Source organism: Myotis daubentonii, chromosome 6 (assembly GCF_963259705.1).
Source record: "Myotis daubentonii chromosome 6, mMyoDau2.1, whole genome shotgun sequence".
NCBI classification, from domain to species: domain Eukaryota; kingdom Metazoa; phylum Chordata; class Mammalia; order Chiroptera; family Vespertilionidae; genus Myotis; species Myotis daubentonii.
The window spans coordinates 83,485,547-83,512,480 of record NC_081845.1 but is presented as its reverse complement, the minus strand read 5'-3'; the positions used below and the strand labels follow the sequence as shown (position 1 = coordinate 83,512,480).

General features: G+C 44.2%; 1 protein-coding gene and 1 pseudogene across 4 annotated transcripts in view; one reads left to right on the top strand and one right to left on the bottom strand.

The window, feature by feature from the left end:
- Positions 1–26,934, bottom strand: part of CLIC5 (chloride intracellular channel 5) — a 154,096-nt gene that overhangs the window by 90,998 nt on the left and 36,164 nt on the right. Inside the window, exon 1 of one of the 4 annotated variants that reach the window (XM_059701534.1) lies at positions 10,360–10,763. The exons of 2 other annotated variants lie outside the window; for them this stretch is intronic. In XM_059701534.1, coding sequence (XP_059557517.1) covers positions 10,360–10,422 — 63 coding nt within the window. In that variant the 5' untranslated portion in view covers positions 10,423–10,763. Of the gene's footprint in view, positions 1–10,359; positions 10,764–26,934 lie in introns of those variants that run through there. One more of the 4 variants, XM_059701535.1, reaches the window with a different exon arrangement.
- LOC132237776 (U6 spliceosomal RNA) lies at positions 13,712–13,809 on the top strand (annotated as a pseudogene).

The window sequence follows — 26,934 nt, the reverse complement described above, 5'->3', positions numbered from 1 at the left end:
GGATAAAACCAAGGGACTCAAAGATGCTCCAAAAACTCTATGGACCCATAAGGAACCACTTTAAGAGTATACAAAGGTGAGGGAAGGGAATGAGGGCCTAGTTGGAGTGTCTTCAATATCAGGTTGAAGCAGTTGAACTTGATGTAGCAGGTAAAGGAGTGGGTGTGATAAAGACAGTATTCTAGGAAGATTAAGTCAATGGTATCAAACATGGTGGATGAGAGGTGAGAGAGGCTCTAGGCAGGATGCCCTCTTAGAGAGTGAAGAGGAGAGGAAGCAAGGAAATAAATCATTTCTATGGAAGAGACAGGTTTGTTGTTTGTCAAATCCACTCCCCCTTTTCTTTTTTTTTCTGGGAAGGCAACTAGATGGCACTTGAGGTCTTGACTATGGAAAGTGGTTGGGAGGGATCTGGCCATTTCCAGGCAGGGACCATGCACACCTGCCATGTGATCCTCATTTGGGTATTCCACCTGTGCTGCCCAATGCAGAGGCCATCAGAGGAGTTGGCAGCCCTTGGATGTGGCAGGATATGGAGAGGGAGGAGGCTGAGCAGGGAAGACAATTCATCAAACATGGCATTGGGTATTATATGAACAAGTTCATGGACTGTGGTTTTAGCAGTGGGGCGTATACTGAACAACACAATGACTTACTCTTGAACAATGAAAACTTGAGTTTACAAAAGGGCTTTGAGTTTCTTCTTATTTGACACATAATAATACTGCTAGACAGATCAGATCTCTGTGATACTCATGAAGTCCCCAAAACAGGAGAAGTCACACAACTTTCCCAAGTGGCTCTCCTCTCCTGGAGTCCTCTGGCCAAGCCCTGTCCAGAACCCTTTATCCCCACAGGACAAACCTGAGGTATTTGTGATAAAGGACCACAAGCAAATTTTAAAGACACTGTGGGTCCTAGATTTTATGATATGACTGTAAAATGCCACAGGACCCAAATGAATAAAAGGCAGGTGAGATTGCCCACCCCCTCCTGCTGTGTTTACTGGGTCTCTGCTCATTGATAGAATTAGGAAGAAGAGGCCTGCATTGAGGGGAGAGGAGCCTTGGGCTGAGTCAAGAAACCGATATCTGTTGCCATGACAACTTCCCAAATTGGATTTTTAAAAGATCGTGACTGGAACAATGGTTTTCACTTCTTCTTCATTTTAGGCAATGGGCTCTCAGTTGGTCTCCATTCGCTACACATGCTCCTTTTCACCTTTAGTGTTTTTCCTTCAGTGGTGCTTGTGTCTTTCCCCCTTACTATAGAATGATAAACAGAAGTGGGGAAATCCTTTTAAAGTTCCTAGGGGTTGATGTGGGGTGTAGAGTAACCAGCACAAAACTTGTAAACACCACAGCCTGTAGGGGACCCGAAACACCCTTTGAGACCTCCCACTGCAACATACTTCTCCACTGACGCAGCAGCACCAGGCACGCTATCCTTAGGTAGGTACGCACTTCCTCACATCTAAAACATAATTGCACTGCCCACAGGCACGTGGTAGCACGCGCAGTCTTCTACATTATACATAAAAGTTCCACATCGCTCAGCCTTCCACGAGAGGTGCCTCACGATCCAACCCTAACTTATATTCCTGTCCACCTTCCCAGCATCCCTTCACACTCTCTTTGCCACAGCCAAGCAGAACACTTAGTTCTTCCGTACACACCCGGCCATTTCTTCCTTCTACACGAGCCATTGCCCGCAGAGTTCCCTTCCTCTGGGATGTTACATTTATTTCCTACCTTTTTCATCACCTTGGCTAACTCAGCTTATGCCTCATTCCTCCCCTCACATGGGCATTTTCTAAAGTGCAGTCCTTATTTCTTTACCCCTTCTCCATACTTCCTCCTTCAGGGAAGTTATTCCTTCAACTTGTTCTGCTCTAAGCAGACGTTCAAACCCATATTCCTAGTCTTGACCTTGCCCTCATTCTTCATTCTGATTTTCCAGCATTGTAAAGGACATCTGTGCTTGCCTGGTCTGTCATCACCTCAAACAAAACAGTTCTAAAACCATATTCTCCTCATTAATGACAATTCCCTTCGTCATGGCTCTATTTCTATCAGTACTTGGGAGTCATGATTAAAAGGAAACAGAAAGCTCAAGCTCAATTAGTTTTTCTGCACTCAACCCATTTACAACATCTTACTAGTATATGGCAAAATAATGGGCAAGCCCATCAAGGGTGTCACCATTCCAAATATGGAAACCAGTCTCTTCAGAGGTGAATTACCGGAAATTATAGGTGTACATATTTCTTCCAAGGCCTGTGCCCAATTTTGTGTTCACATCACTCTTTTCAAAGCACGCTGTTCCTTTCAGCCCTAGTTTAGGCTCATTCTCACCTCCTGGCAGGAACACTGAAGAATCCTCCCCATAGGCTCTGCCTCAAGGCTCTCTGTATCCCAACATGGTCACAATGAACACAATCATAAGAGCAAGGACAAAAACAGCAGCAGCTCACATTTCATCTCACTCTTCTTCCTTCAATCCATTAGCAGCATGCATCCCAAAGCGTTAGATTGTGGATTTTTCTGAGAAGAGCGGGCCAGACTAGATGACTTCTAAGAGGTTTTCCCAAATCAGAAATTCTATGATGGTATGATTGCTGGTCCCATTTTACAGAAGAGGAGACTTGAAGATGTTTCACACCAACAATGGGTGGCAGATCCAGATCTGGAATCCAGGTCTTCTTACTTTGAGTTCATCAGTCTTCCCACCACATCAAGCAATGCAGCATATGGACCTTTCTAAGCAGGGACCAAATCAAGCTCCTATTCTGTGTAAAAACTTAGTTACTTGCTCCCCATTACTCACAAGGGGGCAAAAACCACTGCCTGTCATTCAAAACCATTCTCACTGTTTGTGGTGTGTGTGTGTGTGTGTGTGTGTGTGTGTGTGTGTTAATCTTGTTTTCAACTGCACTCTCCATATACCATTCTCTTCAGCCAACTTGGTATAGCCACTGGGCCCCGAACATCCTCACTGCCATACTGTTGCTGGACTTGACCTGTTACCCACTGCTAGCTACTCTGTGCATCCTAATAATTTTTAAAAGTACAACGCAGGTCCTGCCTCGCCCTGTCTTCCCCCTGCCCCCCAACCCCTTCCAGAGTAGGCCTGGATACCTCATTCAAGCCACACTGGTCCCCTCATTTGAACCCTTCATTTCATGTCCTGCCACACATGTGGCTCTGAGGCTTCCTTGCATTTTTGCTTCTTGGCTGCGAGATTATGGACCCCATCTTCCTAGATATCCCCTCTGCTTCCAGCTTTCAGTTTCTCAGAGTGGGTGGCTCCATACACATGTTTGTAAATTGGCCAGTGGATTGATTGATTGACTGTAATCCCTTAATTCCAGAAATTCTTTATCTTACTAACATTTCCTTCATGCCTAGCTTTTAAAATTACTTGTCACTCCCATGTCATAAAAAAAATTACAAAGGCATAAAATCAAGTTATAAAAGAAAGGTCAAAAGCATTCCTTTCCTCCCTTTCCTGGTTTATTTGTGGGTAATCTGGGGTGATTCATGCTACCAGCATCTTTGTCTCAGCCTCCTCCATGCTATGAAATGCGTGATTCTAATGGGGACTGAATTTCATCTTGCCCTTTGGGTGCCCTACAGGGTAGTTCAGCCCTATTCACCCATGGTCCGGGCCAAGGGTTCTCAGTCTTTGAAGAATCCCCAAATCACCCAGGGGTAGTTTTGTAAGGGTGCAGAGGCCTGGGCCTCACCCAGACCTCCTGAGCCAGGTCCATGTGAAGAAGCGTGGCAGTGATTTTTCCACGCCACAAGGCTGAGCACCATTGGCCTCGCCGTGATTCAACCTGAATGCACAGTAAATACAGACCAAAGACTGGCAGCGCTACGGGTGCATCTAGAGTTAACAATCCCATTTCTTTTTCCCAGAAAAGATTCATTTCAGTTCTGACAGCAGACTATCTGACTTATCTTCAAAGAATTTCACAGTTCAGAGCTAAGATACTCCTTGAGTAAATATGTGAGTTTCCAAAGTAGATTCTCACTCACAGGCTGGCTGAGAAGTGTTCCCAGTAGCTGAAGCTGCCCCCTCAGAACACCAGCAGGGGCAGATCTCTGATGCCCCTGGGTGGGAGGAACCCTATACTGACTCATGTTTTCAGGAAACACCTGCTTGACCACTTGGCTTCTTCACTATTTCTCATCCCCAGCCTTGATGACAAAGACAACTGAGGATGCCTCCTTGGTAATCGTTTCAAATGACAGCAGGTATGGAGAATCTGTTACGTTCTCCAACTCTCTGAGCAGCAGCCCCATCAGAGGCAGACTGATCCAGGGATGGCGTCACTGTGCTCCAGCTCCCAGTGTCTGCATCCTGGCTTCAGCAATGAGGCAGGGGCAGCCAGGACTGAATCTGACTTCTCCAACACATCAAGGGAGGGAAGCGCAAGGGTTTAGCTCAGCCGTGGGCAAACTACGGCCCGCAGGCCGGATTCAGCCCATTTGAAATGAATAAAACTAAAAAAAAAAAAAAGACCGTACCCTTTTATGTAATGATGTTTACTTTGAATTTATATTAGTTCACACAAACACTCCATCCATGCTTTTGTTCCGGCCCTCCGGTCCAGTTTAAGAACCCATTGTGGCCCTCGAGTCAAAAACTTTGCCCACCCCTGGTTTAGCTTCTCACCATTTGGGCTATACTGGGCCTTCAGAGGGGGCTTTACTTATACCCCAGACTCATACACAGTTCGTTCAATGCTCACACCAACCCAATGTTATAGGTACTGCCATTATCACCATTGCACTGGTAAGAAAACTGTGGCCCAGGAAGGACAAGCAGCCTGTCCTAGACCACTCAGCAGGTAACCCACAGCCTGATACTCCTCCACTGCACCTCCTGCCACCATGAACATGGGCCTAGCACCCAGCAACTCAAAAGGAACCAAGAGTAAAAAGCTTCTGACCTGACTGTCTAAAAATCTTTGGGCTCTTTGCTGGGTGGAGTCAATAAGCACTCAGATAAACAACACAAAGGAGCTGACACCACTGACCGTGCACTTCAGCATCTACAGGTCCCCAGTCCTCACTCCCACTACCTGCTGAACGGCACCTGAGATGTGCACCAGCCGACATCTGACACTAGCACTCCCATGGGTGTGTTAACAGGAAAAGACGCACTCACTGACATAGCAGGGAAGATGAATTTGTGTATCGGATTATAGGCTGCAGATCAAAACCTGTGGAGGTGGTGAAGAAGAAAAACATTTGCTTAATGTGATGAAGCAAATGTCAAAGCCTGCTGAGCCCATGCTTAGGCAAGCTGCCCAAGGTGCCCAGGCAGCCAGCGGGCCGCAGGGGCCTGCGAGGGAGGGCCACGGGATGGGCTCGTGTCTGTTCTGGAAGTCAAATGACCACACGCGGGGCACCATGACTTGACTTGACCCTGCACCACCGTCAGAGCCTTTCGGATCACTCAGTAAATGGAAGGACTAGTCATTTCTGCCAGACAATCAGCAGGACTCAGTTCTATTTTCCCTCATGCTAAATGGATGACTATTTGACCCCAGGCACTGATTGTTCTGGAGTCCGGTGGATGGGGCCTTATTGTCTGTCAGCATCTGTTAGCTGAGCACTGATTGGGCACAAGCTCTCTACCTGCAACACCCCTGATCACGATGCCCAGAGGCCGTTGCAAGTTCTGGACATGAATCTGCACCAGGCAGCCCACCTATTTCAGCTGTGACAGAAGCTCCCTGCCTCTCAGGCCCCCTCTGACTATGATTCAGAAGCTCTCCAGTAGAGCCGTACCTGGGAGTGGGGGTATAAATATTGTTTCTGGGTCCCACCCACAGGAACTTCGATGTAGTTGGCCTGGGGAGCAGTGTGGCATCAGGAGTTTTAAAATTTCCCCAGACAATCTGAATATGCAGCCAACGTTGAAAACCACTGGTTTCTGTAGAAACCCACACCCATGGCCCCAAGAGACATTTATAGCAAACTAGTAGCCCGGTGCACAAAATTCGTGCATGGGGGCTGTCCCTCAGCCCAGCCTGCGCCCTCTCCAATCTGGGACCCCTCAGGGGATGTCCAACTGCCAGTTTATGCCTGATCCCTGTGGCAGTCGGACATCCCTCTCGGAATCCGGGACTGCTGGCTCCTAACCGCTCACCTGCCTGCCTGCCTGATTGCCCCTAACCACTCTGCCTGCTGGCCTGCTCACTCATAACTGCTCCCCTGCTGCCCTTCTCACCCCCAACTGCCCCCTCCTTGCTGGCCTGATCACACCCAACTGCCCCCCTGCCAGCCTGATTGCCCCCAACTGCCCCCCACTGCTGACCTGCTCGTCCCCAACTGCCCTCCCCTCCTGGCCTGATCACCCTTAACTGCCTCTGCCTCGGCCCCGCCACCATGGCTCTGTCCGGAAAGACATCTGGAAGGTCTCCCGGAAGGTCTTCCGGTCTAATTAGCATATTACTCTTTTATTAGCATAGATTGGTCCACCATCAGCACCTCACTTCATGACTTTCTACATCTTGGGATCAGGGTGGGGATGGACGAGTCAATGCAGATGGGAGAGATGCCTTGATCTCTCACTACTCAACACATCCTGTGTTTGCCTTTCTAAATCACTTTCTGTTTTGCTTTTACTTCCTTGCTCTTTTTTCTTTCAATAAACCACACTTAGTGCCAGCTATCTATTCTCTAACCTGCTGTCCTCCCTTTATGATCATAGTCCAAGCTACATCTGATCTCATTTATTCTCAAAAGAGCCCTGCAAAGTGAGGAAGGAGCCAAGCTTTTGTATCCTAAGGCGAATCAGGGACCTGCAGATCAAGAAAGGTTCTGGGAGCCATGGAATTCACATCATTATTTCACTTCCATGTGCCTATAGCCATTTTCCATTTACAAAGCGCTTTCACCTACTGGCTGCTGTGGAATCCTGACAGCAAGTCTGTGGTGACAGTATTTTCATAACCAGGGAGCCACATAGCCTGATTGGCCCTGATCAATTCCAGAATACACCTGTTGTCCCAGCCTAATTATTAGTCGCACCCCTTTTCACTCTCAGAAGCGTCTTGGTTTGGACAATAAATGATATGGTTGGTCACCTTGTTCACAACCACCTTCTTGTTTTAAGAGGGGACTATTGAGACTCGGAGAAGTTAAGTAATTTGTTCAGAGTCACTCAGCTAACTAGAGGCAGAGACAACACTTGAACTCGGGTCCTGTGTCTCCAGAGCTCTGCCCCATACATGGATATTATGGAGCAAAGAATCAAAGCTTATCTCCTCAAACCTTTCTTATTATAGATGAAGAAATGAAACACATTGGGAGGCGATCTCTTAAAAGTCACCATCAGAATGTTCCCTGGGAAGGAAAGCTTTGGGGTGCAGAGCAGGGATGGCCAGGCCCCTTGACAGCATCCCATGACCACATGGGAACAGATTAGTAAGTTATCAATAATTGTCTTGGATGGCACTCGAGAGCCTAACTTGACAAAAGAAGGTACAAGGCCTGACATACGGGTGTTTAAAAAAAGAGTAAGAAATTTAGAGTCAGAACCTCCAGATTTGAGGACTAGCACTGGATGTTATTACCCTCTGCTCTGGGCATTTCACGTACCCTCTGTGAGCACAAGTGTAGTTCAACCACAAAATGGAAGTAATCATCATTCTTATGTCCTGAGGTTGTTACCAGGAGAGCAAACTGCGGCTCACCGAGTGCTAACAGCAGCAGGTCTCCCGAGGGCCCTGTGACTCATGTTTATTTGTTTCCTTCATTTTTCACATGAGTGGACCAAGGCTCACGAACAAGGATGCTGGGGATTCAAGGAGATAAAGTATGTGAATAAGTCCTAAAACGCTGCCTTTTCATATTATTGTTATGAGCAGCTGCAATGGCAACAGATCGTGATGATCAATTGATGTGGGTCTGAGTCGTATGTCCTTGAAACTCCCTGGGTGACGGAGGTTTTGTATGACACACCCAGTGGACAGGCGGGGTGGAAGGGTTGCTTGGTGGGAGTGTTGAACATAAGCAACACCATGACTCGTGCTGGGTGGGGCCAGCCTGCCTGGGAGGCATCCTCGAATGAGGGCTGACAATTACCCTGCTCTTCAGAAAGCACCTCAGGTACCTGACCCCTTCAACAAGAAAGCCTTTCTTCCTATGGGAATCATAGAGTTAAAAGAAATGTCAAACTTGGAAATGCCTAATTTCGTAAATCAGGACATTGAAACTGTGCAAATCACGGCCAGGGTCTTATTTCACAACTAGAGGCCCGATGCGCAAAATCCGTGCAAGGGGCTCAGCCCTCGCAGCCCCGGCTTCATCAGGAAGGTCGTCCAGAAGGATGTCCAGAAGGTCATTCGGCTGTCTGGTCTAATTAGCATATTATGCTTTTATTATTATAGATTACTTTCTGTCTTTACTTGTCCCTGTCAATGATAACTACTAACCAGAAGCTGAAAGGAAAGGGGGGGGGGGGTGTCAAAAGAGCTTTCCCACCTGAAAAAAAAAACACCTGCATCCATCTGGTTTTTGAGCTGACCATGAAGGCCTGTTGGCTCTCATGGATTGCTTTTCTTTGGGGAAAATAAAACAAATGACAGCACAGGCATTTTAGAATTCTCTGGGGGCACAGGGGCTATGCAGTGAGCTTTTTATATAAATGGAGAAAACCTCCAAAGCTGCCAACATGAAATTCCAAAGGTGCCCGGAGACTTGGTGTCCACACCTAGGAGTGGGGCGCAGGGTTTCTTTGGCTCTAAAGAGTCAATTTGTGTTTCAAATAGCTTTCAGGAACTTGACGCTGTGAAACTACCTGCTCCCAGGGAACCTGAGAAAGTCCCAGAATAGCTTTCCTCAAGGAGAGCAGCAAGACTCCTGGCTTTGTGAGAGCCCTCCCTCTTCGCTCCTCAGACCACAGGCCTGGAGGCTGAGGCTCAGGTCACCACTGAGGCCCATGCGGCTCAGCCTCCCTGGGGACACGACCCCTCTCATTACCTGGGTCTGCCAGAGGCATGGAAATCCTACCCAAAGGGGTCCCAGAAACCAAATGAGGGCACCAGAAGCCACAGTTGAGGGGAGAGAAACAGGCTGAGAAAAGCAAGTATCATTAAATGACAGGTGTAATTTTTACAGTTAGAGAGAGAGAGAGAGAGAGAGAGAGAGAGAGAGAGAGAGAGAGAGAATGTAAAACCCAAAACCCAGTGGAAAAAAATTAACAAACCCTTGTAGCACCTGGGCCAACTAGGACAGATGACTTCTTCCCGGGTCCCAGGAAATACACATGCCATTTAAACTTCAGGGACCCTTGCCTTCTCCCCGATCTGCATATTTCTAGAGAAACTGCATTTGCAGGGTTTCTTCCCGCTTTGTGAAAGGTCTTGGCTCTCAGGCAGCCAGCAGACTTCCCCTCCCCCAAGCCCTGGCGACTCTGCCTGCACCACCCTGGAGGCAACTCTCCCGCCGCCTCAGGTTTCCCAGCTTCTGCGGTGTCGCACCCGAGGACCGATCAAATGTTTCTTTCTTGTTACACCAGCGGGCGGACGGGAAACGTGCTGCGCTTCCATCCTTCCTCCTACAGGTTGCAAACGAAGTGCGCGGCTTTGACGTTACACTGTTTCTGCCCGGGGAGCGAGGCGACTAGTTTATTTTTTTCGCCTCTCCCCTTCACGCCCGTCTGCCCAGGTTGCCCGGGACGTTTTCCGATTTGTCCAACGCTTAGCGTTTCCTGATACTACCCTGCAGGATCATGATCACGACGATGATAATAATAATAATAATAATAATAATAATAATAATAATAATAATGTTGGGAGAAATGCGAGTGTTTGTTTTCTGCTTTGCAGGGCACAACGCAGGAAAACATCTTTTGTTTCCGTCTGCTTTGCTTTTAGCTCTGAATAATAGAGAGAAAGAGGTTTTTAAGAAATGCTATTTTTGCTTTGCCAAAGGTAATGCCACCAATGCTTCCTTTTATTGCACACACACAGTTTTAGAAGACAGGTTCACGGGTCCAGCCAGGTTCTGACCATCTCCCTACACCTGAGGATGCCCCTTAAGAAAAGCCGACACCCCGCGGGCAGGGCTCTGGACTCACAGCGGGGACCGCCTGTCCTGCGGCCGCTCGGACAAACTGCCGGCCAACTCTCCAAGAAGACAGCCACCTGCCAGACCGCACCCTACTCCATCCATCCGCCCGCCCGGGAGCCCTGAGGCCAGGCTCGGGCTCTCAGACAGGCCGCCCAGGGGACCGCCAGGGCCGGGCTGCGCTCCCCGGGGAGGGTCGGGCGCCCCGGCGCGAGCCGCGCGGGTGCACGTGAGCCGGCGCAGGTGCGGGAGCGCCCAGGAGCCGACCTACCTTCACAAAGAGCTCGATCTCGGGGTCCCTGTCGTCCCCGTTCGCTGTCGCCGAGTCCGTCATGCCGTCGGCGCCCGGGGCCACCGTCCCGGGTCGGGGAGGCGCCAGCCCTGCGGCGCCCGGGCCAGCGCCCTGCGCTCCGGCTCCTGCCCAGGGGGGCCTCCCTTCGGAGCGGCGTCCCGGTAGGTTCTCGCCCCCTTTTCTATGTCTCCAGCCCGGGACCGCGATGCCTGCGAATCAGCCCCGGGTGACCGCGTGAAAAGGAGAGAAACCCGGAGAGGACAGGGGGCACCGGGAGAGCGAGGTGCAGGGATGGCAGCAGGTCCCTGAGCAACAAGTGCCGGCTGCGGGAGGTGTCACAGGATCCGCGCCTGTCAGCGATCCCGCCGCCGCCGCCAACGCGCCCAAAATAGCCGTTGGCCGCGGGGCGGGGTCAGCCCGGGGGGGGGGGGCGGGAGGGGCACCCCGCGAGCAGCGGGGCCGCCCCCATACAGGCCACCCCGCCGGGCGCGAGGCGTGGACCCAGCGGGGCCGCCGCCACTCAGGCCCAAAGGATGTCCTAGGAGAGGGAAAGGGGGCGGGAGAGGGATCTGAGAGACGAGGGAGAAGAGAAGTGGGGAGAAGGGATGGTTTTAGGTCTTTTAAGTTTCAATGATTAAGCTTAACCTCCTTCAGATGACATACTACCAGCGTTCCCCGCTGGGAAAGCCCCTCCCCGCCTTAGCAATGCTCAGAACAGAGAGTTGGTGTGGGGTGCGGGAGACGGAAGGAAAGACCCCCAAACAGGGCATGTGCCACTCTCCTGCTGGGCTGGTAGTCAGGGGGCGGGGCGGAGACCGGCTGGCTGGAAGGTAGCGGCGTGAGCCAACAGGGTCAGGTGCAGCCCAGCCAAGAATCCCTGTCTTTAACCTTCTGGGCTTGTTCTTTCTTTCCTTTCTTTTTCTATTCTTTTGCTTTTTATTCTCCCCCCCCCCACTCTTATTTTATTTCTGTTTTCTGTTTGCCTTTAAATGAAGCCTGATACACTTAGAAAAAAAACGCTCATATCCTGAGTGTGCAGTTCAATTAATTTTCACAGTCTGAACCCACCCATGTAAAACCAACATCAGATGAAAAAATAAAATGTTAGTTACACCCCCAGAAGTTCCTCCTGGTCTTTCTTCTCTAACTCTTCTCTCCCACCCCGCCCGCCCCCTCCCTGACCAGGGCAACCTTAGGCTGACTTGTATCAGCACAGGTCACTTTTGCCTGGAATCTTACATTACATTTGTGAGCTTTGTCCATTCTGCTGTGTGCAGGTGTAAATCACGCATTTTCATCGCCACAACATATTTATCCATTCTTCTGTTGATGGACATTTGCATAGTTTCCAGTTAATGACTACCATGGATACTGTTGCCAACAACATTCTGTCTATCAAACATCCTTCAGTGAGTACATGCACACTCTTCTGTTAGGTACATATCTAGGAGTGGAATTGCTAGGCTATAGAGCATGAGAAGGTGCTTCTTGAGTAAATTCAGCCAGGTGGTTTTCCAAAGTGGTTGTACCAATTTACATTGCTACCCTTCATTTTTTTAAAAAAATAAACACTAGGTCTTTTACATCTGAAATCTGATCAAATTCTGTCTGCTTCCTTTGCCTTCTTGTTAGCTAATCCTGTTTGTGCTCTGTCTTGCCTTACTTACAAATATAAATTTTTTCAGAGGTTTATTAAACAAAATAATCACTTGACAATAAAAATAAGTAATAGTTTCCTTAGCCAGTTTTGCTCAGTGGATAGAGCTTCAGCCCATGGACTGAAGGGTCCCGGGTCTGATTCCGGTCAAGGGCACGGACCTCACTTGCAGGTTCAATCCCCAGCCCTGTTTGGGAGGCAACCGATGGATGTGTCTCTCTCACACTGATGTTTTCAGTCTCTCCCCCTCCCTTCTACTATATCTAAAAAAAAAAAAAAATCAATGGAAAAATACCCTGAGTGAGGATTAGCAAAACAGTAAAATAAATAAGTAACAGTATTGATTATGTACCAGGAAAAAAAATACTAAGTACTCCATATGTCTTAACTTGTTTAATCTTTACAATAGTGTTGTTATTTCCATTTACAAGTGGGGAAACCAATGCATAGATGATTCAGTAACTGTCCCCAGCCATCCAGCTGGGAAATGCTGAAGTCAGAGTTTGAAGCCCGGAAGGCTGAGCCTGTGCTCTCAGCCACTCTACTAACTGCCTCTCCCAAACTCAGTTCATACAAGTTACTTTGTGGAAACAAGACACTGCCCTTGTCTTAATAGAAATTAAAATCCATTTCCGGATAGTGGTCACATGAAAGGAGAACTAAGGCTGTCACATGAATTAGGCAGATGGAGGGGCTACATAAGTCAGCAGGTAGAAATATTATTCACCATGACTGGGGTGGGGAAGGAAAAGGCCTCCTACAGCAGAAGGTACTTCAGCCAAATGGTCCTGAATGTCAGGTATCTGACAGGCATAGAGGATGGCAAGGTATCTTGACCGCCCTTTATGGCAGGCTGTGTGCCCATAAACTTGTGTCTCCTCACTTAAGAATCAGTCACCAAGCCCAACTTGGCAACCCACACAATACACAATAGCTTAATCAAGGTGAGGTTTCATTTCTCTCCTCCTCCTTGGTTTTGGGCTTACATCACCCAAGCCCTTACAGAAACCTTCAGGGCTGTATATTCTGAGCTAATGGCTGCATCCTGTGGGAAGGACAAGGTTGCAGAGGGAGACTGGTACCTTCACTGCATGCTGCACAGATTCATCACTGTCCTGGTCTGGAGTGTGGACAATATTTGCAATAGCAATGTGGCAGAGAGAAATAAAATTATATGTATAAAGGTACCTGAGAGGTTTTTGTTTGAATGAAAGATGCTTTACACGTGTGATCACTTTCCTGGCTGTGATCTAAACAATGTGTGGTATGACCTCTACCTTTTTTTAATCCCACACCTAGCAGAGTTTGCTTTCATTTCATCTTATCCAAATATCTGCTGCTTATTGGAAAATGGAAAAGTTTCTTTTTAATTTTTAGATAATACTTCCCATTTGGACATCCCTACAGATAACTGCTAATTTATAAACCTTCATGTTGCAAAAAAAAAAAAATCAGCTTTGGTTATAAAATATTTCTAGTTTTAAACTCTGCTTTAGTTTAAGATAAGATGACTTCATTTTTCACCTTTGAATGTCAAAGCTTAACCGCTTAGAATCAATTCTAGATTTCTTCAGAGAAAACACTTCCTTGATCATAGACTGTACTTCTAATAATCATAGTTTCACAAATTTGGTGCAAATTTTGAATAAATATTTACCAGAAAAGCATGTCAAAAATATATATTCAGTGCTCACTGTGTAACAATGCAGAGAAGATTAGCATGGCTCCAATGAAAGGATGGCATGCAAGTCTATGTAACATCCATACTTTATAATGATTGTTGAAAAAAAGAATTACAACTTGGTTTATGGGTATAGTATTCAATATATTCAGGTTCAATGATATGACATAAAGGTAAAGATATTTATATAGTTGTGTGGTTTCTATGCTTCACTTGAAGTGGTAAATTATGAACTCTAAGCAGATTGAGAAAAGTTAGGTATGTATATTATCACAGCACCTAAAGCAATAACTACAAAAGTTATACAAATAGATATAATAAAAACCAATTGATAAATGAAAATATACTTTCATAAAAATATTTTGGAAAAGAGAGCAAATAGAAAATTGATAATAAAATGGTGAGTCTAAATCCAACCATATAAATGCTTACACTAAATAAACATGATCTAACTGAACACATTAATTAAAAGCTGGAGATTGTTGGACTGAATAAAAAAAAAAACCCAGGACCCAACCACATGTTGTTACACTTTAAATATAATGATGTAGATAAATTAAAAGTAAAATGATGGGGAAAGAAATATTATGCAAACACTAATCAAAAGAAAATTAGTGGCTATATTAACATCAGACAAAATAGAATCCAGGAGAAGAAAACTATCAGAGATAAAAAGGAATATTACATAATGATCAAAGAGTCAATTCATTGAGAAGATATAGCAACACTAAATGTATATGTATACATAACAGAGCTTCAAAATGCATGAAGCATGAGCCGATTAGTGAAAGAAAGAGACAAATACACAATTATAGTTGGAGACTACACTCCTCTCTTAGCAATTGATAGCACAAGTAGACCAAAAAAGAAAAACAAAAACAAAACAAAACAGCAAGAACATAAAAGACCTAAACAATACTATCAATCAATTTGACCTACTGAGCATTCATAGACTATCCCACCCAAGTAACAACAGAATACACACTATTTCCAAGTACACATGGAACATTCACCAAAATAGAGCATATGCATCATAAAACCAACATATTTAAAAGAATGAAATCATACAAAATATGTTCTTTAACCATAATAGAATCATTTTGACCCATAAAAAAATTTTAGGAAAACATCTAAATATTTGGAAATTAATACCCTTTAAGAAATTCATTTGCCAGCAAGAAAGTCTCAAGAGAATAGTTTTAGGAAATTTTAAAAAATTATAAAATATATGGAACTGAATGTAAATGAACATACAACTTATCAAAATTTGTGGGATGCAGCTTAATGAGTGCCTAGAAAGAAATTTATACTTGAAGTGCTGTTTTTAGGGGGGAAATAGTTTCAAATCAATAATCTAAGCTTCTTATCTTAAGAAACTAGGGAAATAATAGATAGCTAAAGCCAAAGCAGGAAGGAATAAAAATAATAAATATAAGAAAAGAAATCAATGAAATTGAAAAAAGAGAAACAATGGAGAAAATCAATGAAACAGAAGCTGGTTATTGTAAAAAATCACTAAGATTGGTAAACTTCTTTATAGATTTACCAAGATAAAAAGATAATAAAGGAAAACTACAGACAATTCTATGCAGACAAATTAGAAACTTAGATGAAAAGGACCAAATCTTGAAAGACACAAACTAACAAAATTCACTCAAGAAGTAATAAATAACCTAAATAGTTCTATATCTACTAAAAATATGAAATACACAGTTGAAAATTCTCCTAGGAAAAACCTCCAAAAACTCTAAGCCCAAATGTCTTCATTAATGAATTCAACCAAACATTCCAGAAAAAAACAAAAACCAAAAAAAAAACACACAACTCTATCCAATCTCTTCCACAAATGAGAAGAGGATGAAATAAATGACTTGTATCCAGAATGTATAAAGAATTGTTACAGCCAAAACCGGTTTGGCTCAGTGGATAGAGCGTCGGCCTGCGGACTGAAAGGTCCCAGGTTCGATTCCGGTCAAGGGCATGTACCTGGGTTGCGGGCACATCCCCAATGGGAGATGTGCAGGAGGCAGCTGATCGATGTTTCTCTCTCATCGATGTTTCTAACTCTCTATCTCTCTCCCTTCCTCTCTGTAAAAAATCAATAAAATATATTTAAAAAAAAAAGAATTGTTACAACTCAAAAATAAGAAAACAAGCAACACAATTTTTAAAGATAGCCATAAGAGCTGAACACTTTACCAAAAAAGAACATACCAATGGCAAATAAGTATATGAAAAGATGAACAACATCATTATTCACTAGAGAAATACAAATTAAATGAAAGATACCAGAAACACCTATTCGAAAGATTAAACTATAAACACAGGACAATCCCATGTGGAAGCAAGAGTGAAGAGCAAATGGAACTCCCATACATAGTTGGCAGGAATGCACAATTGTATAATTCCGGCAGTTTCATAAGTTTTGCATGAAATCAAACATACAATTGCCATACGGCCCATTTAACATCTCCTGAGGATTATGCTAGAGAAATGAACACTTAGATTCTCACAAAAATCTGGACATAAATATTGATAGCAACGTAATTCATAATTGACCCAAACTGGAAAGAACCCAAAAGTCACTCAGTGGATGAATGAATTAACAAACAGTGGCGCATCATATAATGATATACCACTGAGCAATAAAAAGGAATGGATAGATACAAAATATGGTGAATCTCAAATACACTATATTAAGTGAGAGAAAGCAGTATCAAAAGGATACATACTATATGATTCCATTTATTCTGGAAAAGACAAAATTATAGGGATGGAGAGGAAATGAGTGTTGTGAAGTGTTGGAGTAAAAGGGAGTTTGACTGTAAATGGGCAGCACAAGAGGATTTTTTCAGGTGATGGAATATTCTGTGTCATGTTTGTGGCAGTGGTTATAAACATTTCTGTAGGTGTTAAAGCATATAGAACTGTATACCAAAAAAGAGAATAGATATGTAAATTTTAAAAATTATCAAGATGCTTAAAAAACTTCAAAAAATAAAGCCACTAGGTTCTATTTCCACCTCCCCTTTTCATTCATTCTTTGCTTCAAACCCTTAACATCACATCTTATCTTACCATTGACTGCAGGAACATTAAAAAAATCTATTCCATCAGGCCTAGTGCTCCTAATCATAGCCAATCAATAAAATAGAACAAACCTTCATTGAAATAAAAAATAAAACAAAATAAGCTTATTCAGACTGAAAGAATGTGTGTATATGTGATAAAAGGACATTTATTATGAAGTAATTATTGTTCTTATACATTTTCCAGATAGGTTCACCTTACCCAGTAACAGACTATAGCCATACTACCTATATATATAAAAGCCTAAGCAACCTTTACAACCAAACGACGGAATGACTAGTTGACCAGTCATTATGATGCACACTGTCCACCAGGGGGAAGACACTCAACAAGGAGCTTCCCCCTGGTGGTCAGTGCGCTCCCACACCCAACCTCCTATGGCGGGCCAACCTCCTGCGGTCCCTTCCCCTCATCTGACTGGCCTTGATCGGCCCTGCCCCCCTGGTCAGCCAGCCAACCTCCCACAGTCCCTCCCCACAATAAGGACTGGATGAGATGGCCCCCATCACTGGCCAGGCTGAGGGACCCCACCCGTGCATGAATTTGTGCACCGGGGCCTCTAGTCAGTTATAAGCTCAAAATTTCATGTATTTAATGATACTTAGTTGAACCCACTCACTCTGCCCACAGTAGCAGCTATTTCTATGAAAATTACGTTGTTCCACCCTTACATTCTCTACAGGGAATCTCTTGAACAATCTCAAGGGTTTGAAGTTCAAGCTGAAGCAACTGGTAATTTTTTAAAAATATATTTTTATTGATTTCAGAGAGGAATGGAGAGGGAGAAAGAGATAGAAACATCAGTGATGAGAGAGAATCATCATGCTCTACACTGGGGATCAAGCCCACAACCCATGCATGTGCCCCAGTCCAAACTGAGACACAACCTCCTGGTTCATAGGTCAATGCTCAACCACTGAGACACGCCAGCCAGGCGGGACTGGTAAATGTTGACGACAGCTGCAGAAGCATCAGTTACTTTGAGTCTCTGTGGGAGGACCAGGTGAGTGTGGACAAGGAGAGGTGAGTCCTGGAGGGATCACACCTGCAGAAGGTCACAGACTGGTCTGTAAGGAGGATCAAGGTGGGTTGTTATTTCTATTCATTCCTTTATAAAATAACTAGAGGCCCAGTGCACTGGTAGAGTCCCTAGCGGCTGCCAGCTGCCAGCTGGGGCCTCCCTCCCTTTCCCCAGCCAGCCCCGCCTCCTGGTTGAACTCCCAAACTCCTGGTCAAGGGGACAATTTGCATACTATGCTTTTATTATATAGGATGTGCCCTTGGGTGTGCCCAACACTGCCAGTAATCTTTGTCCCCATACCAGTCCTTCTACTTGTGCTTAGCAAAGGGAGAGGCCTGGGGGTGGGCTGCACTGAAGCGAAGAGTCTTGTCAAAACCAGTCACTCATCCCACTGATTCACTCATTACTCATTCCTCCAACCAGTGTTTTGGAGGTGCCTACTGTGTGCCGAGCACTGCTCATGTTCTTTCGAGAACTATCCGAGAGCATGCAGTATGCACATCCCCTCCTGGCGATGAACAGTCTTTGCTCCTGCATTATTCCTTCATGGGCTGAGGCATGTCTTTCCCACAAGATCCCTGAGAACAGGAATCCAGCTTTGTGTGTCTTTTGCATGACCCACAGAGTGGTGCAGTCTCTTGCTACAAACTCGTTAACAAACTGGTAATATTCCCAGTACAGTGTACATGCTCAATAGATAATTGTTGATGGACTCAACTAATGAATAACTGGTACCTCTTTAATTCACAGCCTCCTCCCCCAGTAGGGATTCTGACTGTACATGCATTACTCAAAGGCTGACATCAGTGAAATGGACATTACAGCTGAGGTTCTTAGACAGATTCTAATTTTGAACTAAAACATGGGAAAGAGTTAAGTAAAAATAATAATATTTACTAAGAGCCCATCACGTGCCTGGAGCTCTGCATCCCTTATTAGCTCACTTCATCTCCATAATAACTGAGTAAGGCAGGTGCCAGTAGTCCGCTTTCACAAATGAGGAGGAAAGGATTTAAAGAGGGTAAGTAACTTGTCTGGGTCACATGGGTAATTATAAATAAAACAGCTGGTATTTTGACACAAGTCTCTCCATCATTAAATCCCATTTGGGGATTCTGGAACCCTTCTGTACTCTGCTTAACCTAACAGACACTCAGCCATGAGCTGCAAGAAGAAACATGGGAGGTGGCACACAAAAAAAACAAAAAAAACACCCAGCCCCCTAAAGACAGGAAAACATGGAAGACAAAAGTCAGGAGAAAAGGGATCTGAGGTCATAGTCTGTTGCATCACCATGTGCTTTTGGCAGGATTTACTGCTCTGGTGACTGTCCTCACTTCATGGCAAAGTTCATATTTTAGTCACAGCAAGAATACATAAAAATTCAAGTATTACTCAAAATGCATTTTAAAAGAAACTTGGATAGGGCCCAAGATAAATACATGTAACACATTTTTGAAACACTGTTTATCCATATTACCTTTATCCACACATCTGATTTTCTTTTGGCCACTAGGCCCATCTTGCCAATTGAGCAGCGATAGCCTTTAATGAGTTATTAAAGGGCAAGGTATTAAAGAGGACCAGGGTTTGGGGGAGAACCAAAGCGAGGAATCTTGGGGAGGGGAAATCACCATTTATACAGGTGGGAGCAGAATGCAGGATGTTTTGAGGAAGGTAGGCAAATGCCCATGAACAAATAGATTAAAGTTTTAAAAGGGAAGGTGAAGGGTACTTGTAATGATTGACAACTAGAATCCATTCACCCTTTTGTTAAAAGACCAGCCCAATATTTCTTGGGAATCTACACCTCTATTCACAGCCAATTAGGTTCAAGTAGAGATTCTGGAGTGGACAGGAGAGTCATGTTGGCCAATGGGAGCACTACGTCCCTGAGCACAGTGATTAGTTCAAAATGGACACATGATCAACTTGGATCCAGTGAGATTCAAATCTGGGACTTTTGTCAGAAATGTATTTAAAAGACAATTTTTGTTTCTGCTGGGCTTATGGAGAAACCCAGTAAGACTCTGACTGAGAGAAAAGTCAACAGAGATAAAACAAGGGCCAAGAGATGGAGAGGAAGCCCACATTCTGATGTGTTGTTTGAGTGACTGGATCTCTCGGTGTGCCTGAAACTTGATACCCCTGAGCTTTCCTGTCCCTGATAGTCAATAAAGTCCTTTTTGGGCTCAGACTAACTTGAATTGGGATTTCTGGTGTTTGCAACTGGAGATTTATATCCACAGCAGTTAGAGGCTGCATAGAGTAAAGAGGGCTATGGTCAAGATATAGTTCATATGACAGAAGAAAGATCTCAGAGATATTGTAAGGGGGACATGAGCTAACAACAGTGATACACTTTAAAAAGGAGGCCACACCCTGGGATGAATAAAAAGTATCTATAGATATAAAAGCCTAAGTGACTGTTACGACCAGATGACCAGACAACCAGCCAGTAGCTATGATGTGCACTGACCACCAGGGGGCAGATGCTCAACACAGGAGCTCCCCCCTGATGGTCAGTGTGCTCCCAATCGGGACTGGGCCAGATGGCTCTAATCGGCCCCAATCGCCAGCCAGGCCAAGGAACCACCCGTCCCTGCCCCGTGCACGAATCCGTGCACCAGGCCTCTAGTCTATATATATAAAAGCCTAAGCAACTGAACGACCAAATGACCAGTCCACCTTTCCTTTTAAAACTTTAATATATTTGTTCATGGGCATTTGCCTACTTTCCTCAAAACATCCTATATTCTGCTCCCACCTATATAAATGCTGATTTCCCCTCCCCAAGGTTCCTCACTTTGGTTCTCCCCCAAATTCTGGTCCTCTTTAATACCTTGCCCTTTAATAACTCATTAAAGGCTATCTCTGCTCAGTAGTGGTCAGTGTGCTCCCACAGTGGGAGCACCACTCAGCTGACCTAAGGGTGCCTGATGCAGGGCTCACTGCCAGCTGTTGCAGCCTGGAGACCACAGCAGAGGGGAAGCAAGCCTACTGAGTGGCAGTGGCAGCAGGCACAGCAGGGCCAGGATGAGCAGGAACAGCAGGCAGGAGCAGTAGGCGGCATTGGACTGCTGGTTTCAACCCAACCCCTGCAGGGACCCCACCAGTGCACCGAGGGACCCCGCCAGTGTACGAATCCGTGCACCAGGCCTCTAGTTATCTATAAAAGTTCCAGATCCTCATAAAACCACTTTCCAGGCTCACAAGATAAATACAAAAATGAAAGTAAAATATATTCAGAAATTGAGAAAGTTGCAGAGATGGGCTCTATGTGTAGGTTTAAGGTGATCATAGATAGCTACAGAATAAAATGCTAACATCATAAGTAAAAATAAAAGTGTCTTCATAAATTGCTTTTTAAAAATCTCACAACAGAGAGAATATCTAACAGCACAGTGAAAAGGGCACTGGGCTTAGATCCAGAAGTTTCAAATTCAAGACTTGGCTCCTGTCACTTTCTTGCCCTGTAACCTGGTCATCAACCTTCTATACCTCAATTTCCCTATCTGTTAAATGGGAATAACAGTACCTTCCCTGAAGTTTATGTAAAGTTTAAATAATACTATTTATGAATATACATAAAGCATCCACCGTATTGACAGACCTATAAAATAAAGAACAAAAGAGCTATCTCCCCTTCCCCCCATGTGTACAAGACAGCATTTCTTTTTTTTTTTTTAAATATATTTTATTGATTTTTTTACAGAGAGGAAAGGAGAGAGATAGAGAGTTAGAAACACCGATGAGAGAGATACATCGATCAGCTGCCTCCTGCACATCTACTGGGGATGTGCCCGCAACCCAGGTACATGCCCTCGGCCGGAATCAAACCTGGGACCTTTCAGTCCGCAGGCCGACGCTCTATCCACTGAGCCAAACCGGATTCGGCTAGACAGCATTTCATTTCAAGGCAGTTACTCACTTAATTCCTCACTGCGGCCCTAATTCTGAGATAGCAACTCCGTTAGCCAGTAAACATAACTCATCAGAAAGCTCTAGAGCTGGGATTTGGATCCAGGTCTGCTTAACATCCAAGTGTCTGCTTTTATTGAGTACTAGTTAGTATGGTTTATTATTAATGAATTATACAAATGAACAGAAAAGTTAAGTGAATACCTACATACAGGCCCAGTCTGCAAGTGAAGGCTGAAGACCAGCTACTGGAGCATTTAAGTAAGAAATGCTCCCAGGTAAAGAATAAAATACAGACCCTGCGATGACCCTGACCACGTTGGATGACCTTCAGCCTTTATCTGTCTCCCTGTCATCCTTCCAGCTCTTTAAGCTACGTAAGGAATTCTTCCCTGAAAGGCATCGAATATTATTGAGAAAAATTACAAATTCCTTCTTAAAACTGGGCAGGGTTGATCTAACTGAATTGCTGTTATTCTTTTAAAAATAATCTATCCTGAGGTGTCTGTTCCTCCCAAGAATTCTAGGTACATATTCATATTGAAGTGTTTTTCTTTTTTCTTTCCATTTATTTTCTTGCCTCTTTGTCTCTGTCTCTCTCTTTCTCTCCATTTTAGCATCTCAGAGAAACAAGATAATAAAACATTTCTATGCATTATTAGCTGGTCATAGCTAGGCACACACAGAGAAAATTGATTTCTGCCTCGCTGTAATAAGTGGTGCTCTTTAATCTGTAATCAGGGAGTAAACATTGATTCTATTTTTATCATATATTTTGTCCAACTGTGCAATCTTTTATGATCTGCCAGGAAGGTTAACCCTATTCCCATAAAGCTTGGTAGACAGAAAATCAGAGAGTTTTACCTTGAATTGCTTTAATTCCCTTTTTCCAAGGAGAAGGCAGAAAGCAGGTTAGCAAACATACCTGGGCTGGCTGCTGTGTGCCAGGCACCGTGCTCAGTGCTGAGGATAAATTTATGAATAAGACCCAGCCCCTGTCTGCAAGGAGCTCCAGTGCCTGAAATACATGTAGGGTGCTCTCACTCCTCACCCCATTTCTAGCTTGACTAGATACAATGTGTTCTAGGCAAAAGTAGGTTTACAGTTGTGAGTACATGAAAGAGTTTATTCTTGTATCATTATTTATTATTGTATTATTATATATGAACAACTGTAAAACTACTCTTGCCCCACCCTGTAGAATTAAAATAAATCTGACTGCATTGAGAAAAGACACTCATGCCTAAGTTTCCATAACCAGAAAATGAGTGAGCACTTGGGTCTACCAGCTGCTTCACAAATGAGTTGTCTTGTACTAAGACAGCAATGGCCAGAGTTAGTTTATCATTTTCACTTTCATTTCTCTATTAACCGCCTACTATACACCAAATACTCTTAAAGACACTGGGTATATCTTGGGGGATAATGCAGTTGTGGATAAACCCTGCCTGGGGGGTTCTGCAATCCACTGTGGGAGACAGAACAAACAAGTAAATAAAATAAATACAACTACAATGATAAAACATGATAAAAATATTATTGGGGAATCTGGGTTATAATGCTAAAAAATTATAGTGGAAGTTGAAGGAACCTCCTTTGTAGGGTATCTGTAGAGAGGTGACATTTAAGCCCAGACCTAAAAGATAAAAAAGGGGCAGTCATTTGAAGTCTAAAGGGAGGAGAGGAGGGAACAGCATGTGTGAGGGCCCTGAGGTAGGAGAAAGTGTTTTATGCTGAGGGGCAGAAGGCCTAACTTGAATTTCCCCACAGTATCTCCATGGGATCTCATCATGGGGTCACATTTTCACTTTTTCCTATGAAATTACAGTTGACCTTTGCGCAACATGGGAATTAAGGATCCCAAACACCCTGCAGATAAAATCCAAGTATAGCTTTGATTCCACAAAAACTTAACATTGACTGAAAACCTTACCAATTACATAAATAGTTGATCAACACATATTTTGTATTATAAATATATATAATAGAAGGCTAATATGCAAATCGACCAAACGGTGGAACAACCGGTTGCTATGATGTGCACTGGTTGCTATGATGTGTACTGACCACCAGGGGGCAGACGCTCAATGTGGGAGTGGGCCTAAGCCGTTGGACGTCTCCCAAGGGCCCCCAGACTGTGAGAGGGCACAGACCGGGCTGAGGGATCCCCCCCCTCCCCCCATAGTGCACAAATTTTGTGCACCAGGCCTCTAGTATATTATATACATGTAAATATATATACACATATATTGCTGTATTCTTACAATAAAGTAAACTAGAGTAACTAAAATGTTAAGAATATCATAAGGAAGAGAAATACATTTACAGTACTTATATGTACTTATTGAAAAGAATCCAATATAAGAGCACCCACACAGTTCAACAGTGTTGTTCAAGGGTCAACTGTACATTGCGCAACCCTTGTAATTTCAGTACATGTGGGAGGAAATCTACCCAGAGGTTTTCCTTCAGAGAAACAGTTCTAGTGTGAAGGAATAATGACAGGGCCACTGAATGTGTGCTGTTTGCAGCAAATGACTTTCCACATTGCTCTGTAACTATTGATCATTTCTTCAGTTAAATACACTTTGAAAAGGTTTTCAGTGACCACAAAAGACAGAATTAGTCTAAGGCTCCTTTGCAATACACATTTTCATCTCAGGGTCCCTCACATTTGGCTGTCTCCCACACAGCAGGCTTGGGCATGCGGGGGAAGCATAACCCGCTCCCAAAGACTATTCTATCTAAGTGAGTTTCTGTTTAGAAAGTTGCTTTGAATTTCACTGGATTATATTGAAATTCATCCTTTTTTACCTTGCTATTTTGGTATCTTGTAAACCCAAGCATTGTCACTTCCTCTCTCATAAAATTAAGTCCCAAGATGAATAAGGCTGAATGTAAACCCAGTCATTTATCACCGGTTAACACAACACAGGGCAATTGCATCAGTAGACACCAGACTTCATACTCTTAATGAAGCATTAAGGCCTGAAGCGTCAAACCACTGACTTAAGCTCTGCCTTACTCATTGCACCCTGCTCCCTGCGGGAAGTCATCAAATTAAAGGGCAGAGGGATGCAAAACAGCCACGCCAAAATGGTCTGGCCAAATTCACCAGTCAACATCAACTCCTTCCCTCCGGTCACAGGGAGGCTGTATGTTGCCCACGTAGATGCTGACTGGACCATACCCCTTGCCCCCAACCCAGTGGGCCATAGGCAATTGCATTTGCACACCACTGGGTGAGCATATGCCCTGCAGTAAATAGGGAGTCCTATCTGAACAATAAACAATACTGACCCTCTACATGCACCTGTCACAAATGAAGACAAAATATGGAAACAATAAAAAAGGAAGAAGCTTGTTCTTACCATGTTTGTGCCTGACCATACTTCACATTTGCTGCTATTTGCATATCTATTCACAGGCTCCTATCCTCCAGTCAGCTGTAGGGGCCTTTAAGATATACACAATCCATTCTTTCTCTCTCTCTCTCCCTGTTTTTTTAAGACACAGACTTTAAAAAAACCCCACATACACGGTTTTAGGTTCACAGAAAAATTGAGTGGAAAGTATAGAAAGTCCCTATATACCCCCAGCCCCCACTCCTGCACAGCCTCCCCCACTATAGAGGAGGTGCATTTGTCACAATCAGTGAAGCTACCTTGACGAACATTATCACCCAAAGTCCATGGTTTATGTTAAGATGCACTTTTGTTGTTGCACATGCTATGGACTTGGACACATGTATAATAACATATCCATCGCGATGGTATCATTCAGCGTAGTCTTGTTGCCCTAAAGATCCTCTGCACTCTGATTATTCATCATCCCTTCCTTCTCCCTAGCCTCTGTGAACAAACGATCTTTTTACAATCTCAATAGTTTTGCCTTTTCCAGAATGTCATATGGTTGGAATCAGACAGTATGTAGCCATCTCAGGTTGGTTTTTTTCACATAGTAAACAGCATTTAGATTCCCCCATGTCTTTTCCTGATGTCCATTCTCTTTCTATCCCTAGTGCCTCACACAGATTAGACACTCACTGAGCTCTGGTTGGATAAATGGGTTGAATAAATGAGCAAATCAATGAGTGTAGTTCGTGCATAGTTAACAACTACTCACGCTGAGGCCTATTAAGTGCACCTCTCTCCCAGGCATCTTCAAACAATGATATCATTTGCATCTGATTTCCAAAAATGTGTCTTATTTTATGTAAAAGTGAAAAGTAAGAGAGCAGATATTCCTCTGATTATCCCCACTTTAACAAGATCAGGAAACTCAGATTCAGAGAAGTAAAATAACTTGTCCAAAGTCCCACATGGGGAAGTGGCAGAGCAAGCAGTGGTCTCCACACATGCTGGTGTCCTTGGGTGCCCTTACCTTGTGCATCGTCTCCCCTAAAGCCAACCTCTGGGTCATTCCAAGGGACAAATATTGAACAAGAAAGTAAGTCCTGCTGATACAGTGACAGATGTGGGCTATAAAATCTTGCTACTCAGGGGAATACATCTTCTCACAAAGAAGAGTGACCTTGGCTCTGACCTTGCAGCTATATCAGCAAACCCCAGGCATTTTGTTGTTGTTGTTTTTCACCATAAGCAAACTACTGCTGGGCAGAAAAATTGATTTCTGGGAAGGAAATTTTAAAATTTCCCGATCAGTGAGTAGTTCATTCTCATTCAACAGTGAAGAACGCGCTGCTGGGCTTCCCCTGCTCCTGTTTGAGAAAAAAGCTTCAGGGATCTAAGTCAAAATTCATTCCAGATCTGCCGTTGTGATGGGTCCTTGAAGGGGCAATGAACTTGCCCTGGGAGTTCGCCTGGTTATGAGTGAGTTCTGGGTGAGGCTCATAAAGGCCCTGCCTTGAAATCCAGTGCCATCTAGAATTCATTCACTCATGCCCATATCTTAACATTTAGCCTTTATCTCTTCTTTGAGAGCCTCAAACTAATATATACGTATTTGCTGAATATTTCCCTTGGATGTCCCAGTTTCCTCAAAGTCAACGTTTCCAAAATAACACACTAATAATCTTCCCAAAATCCTCTCTTGCATTTTCTTTCCCAGTCAGTAACACCATCATCTATCCAGCCACCCAAGCCAGAAACCAAGCCCATATTTTTGTTTAATTCTTCCGTCATCCCAAATCCAATTAGTCACCAATTTCCTACTCTCCAATCT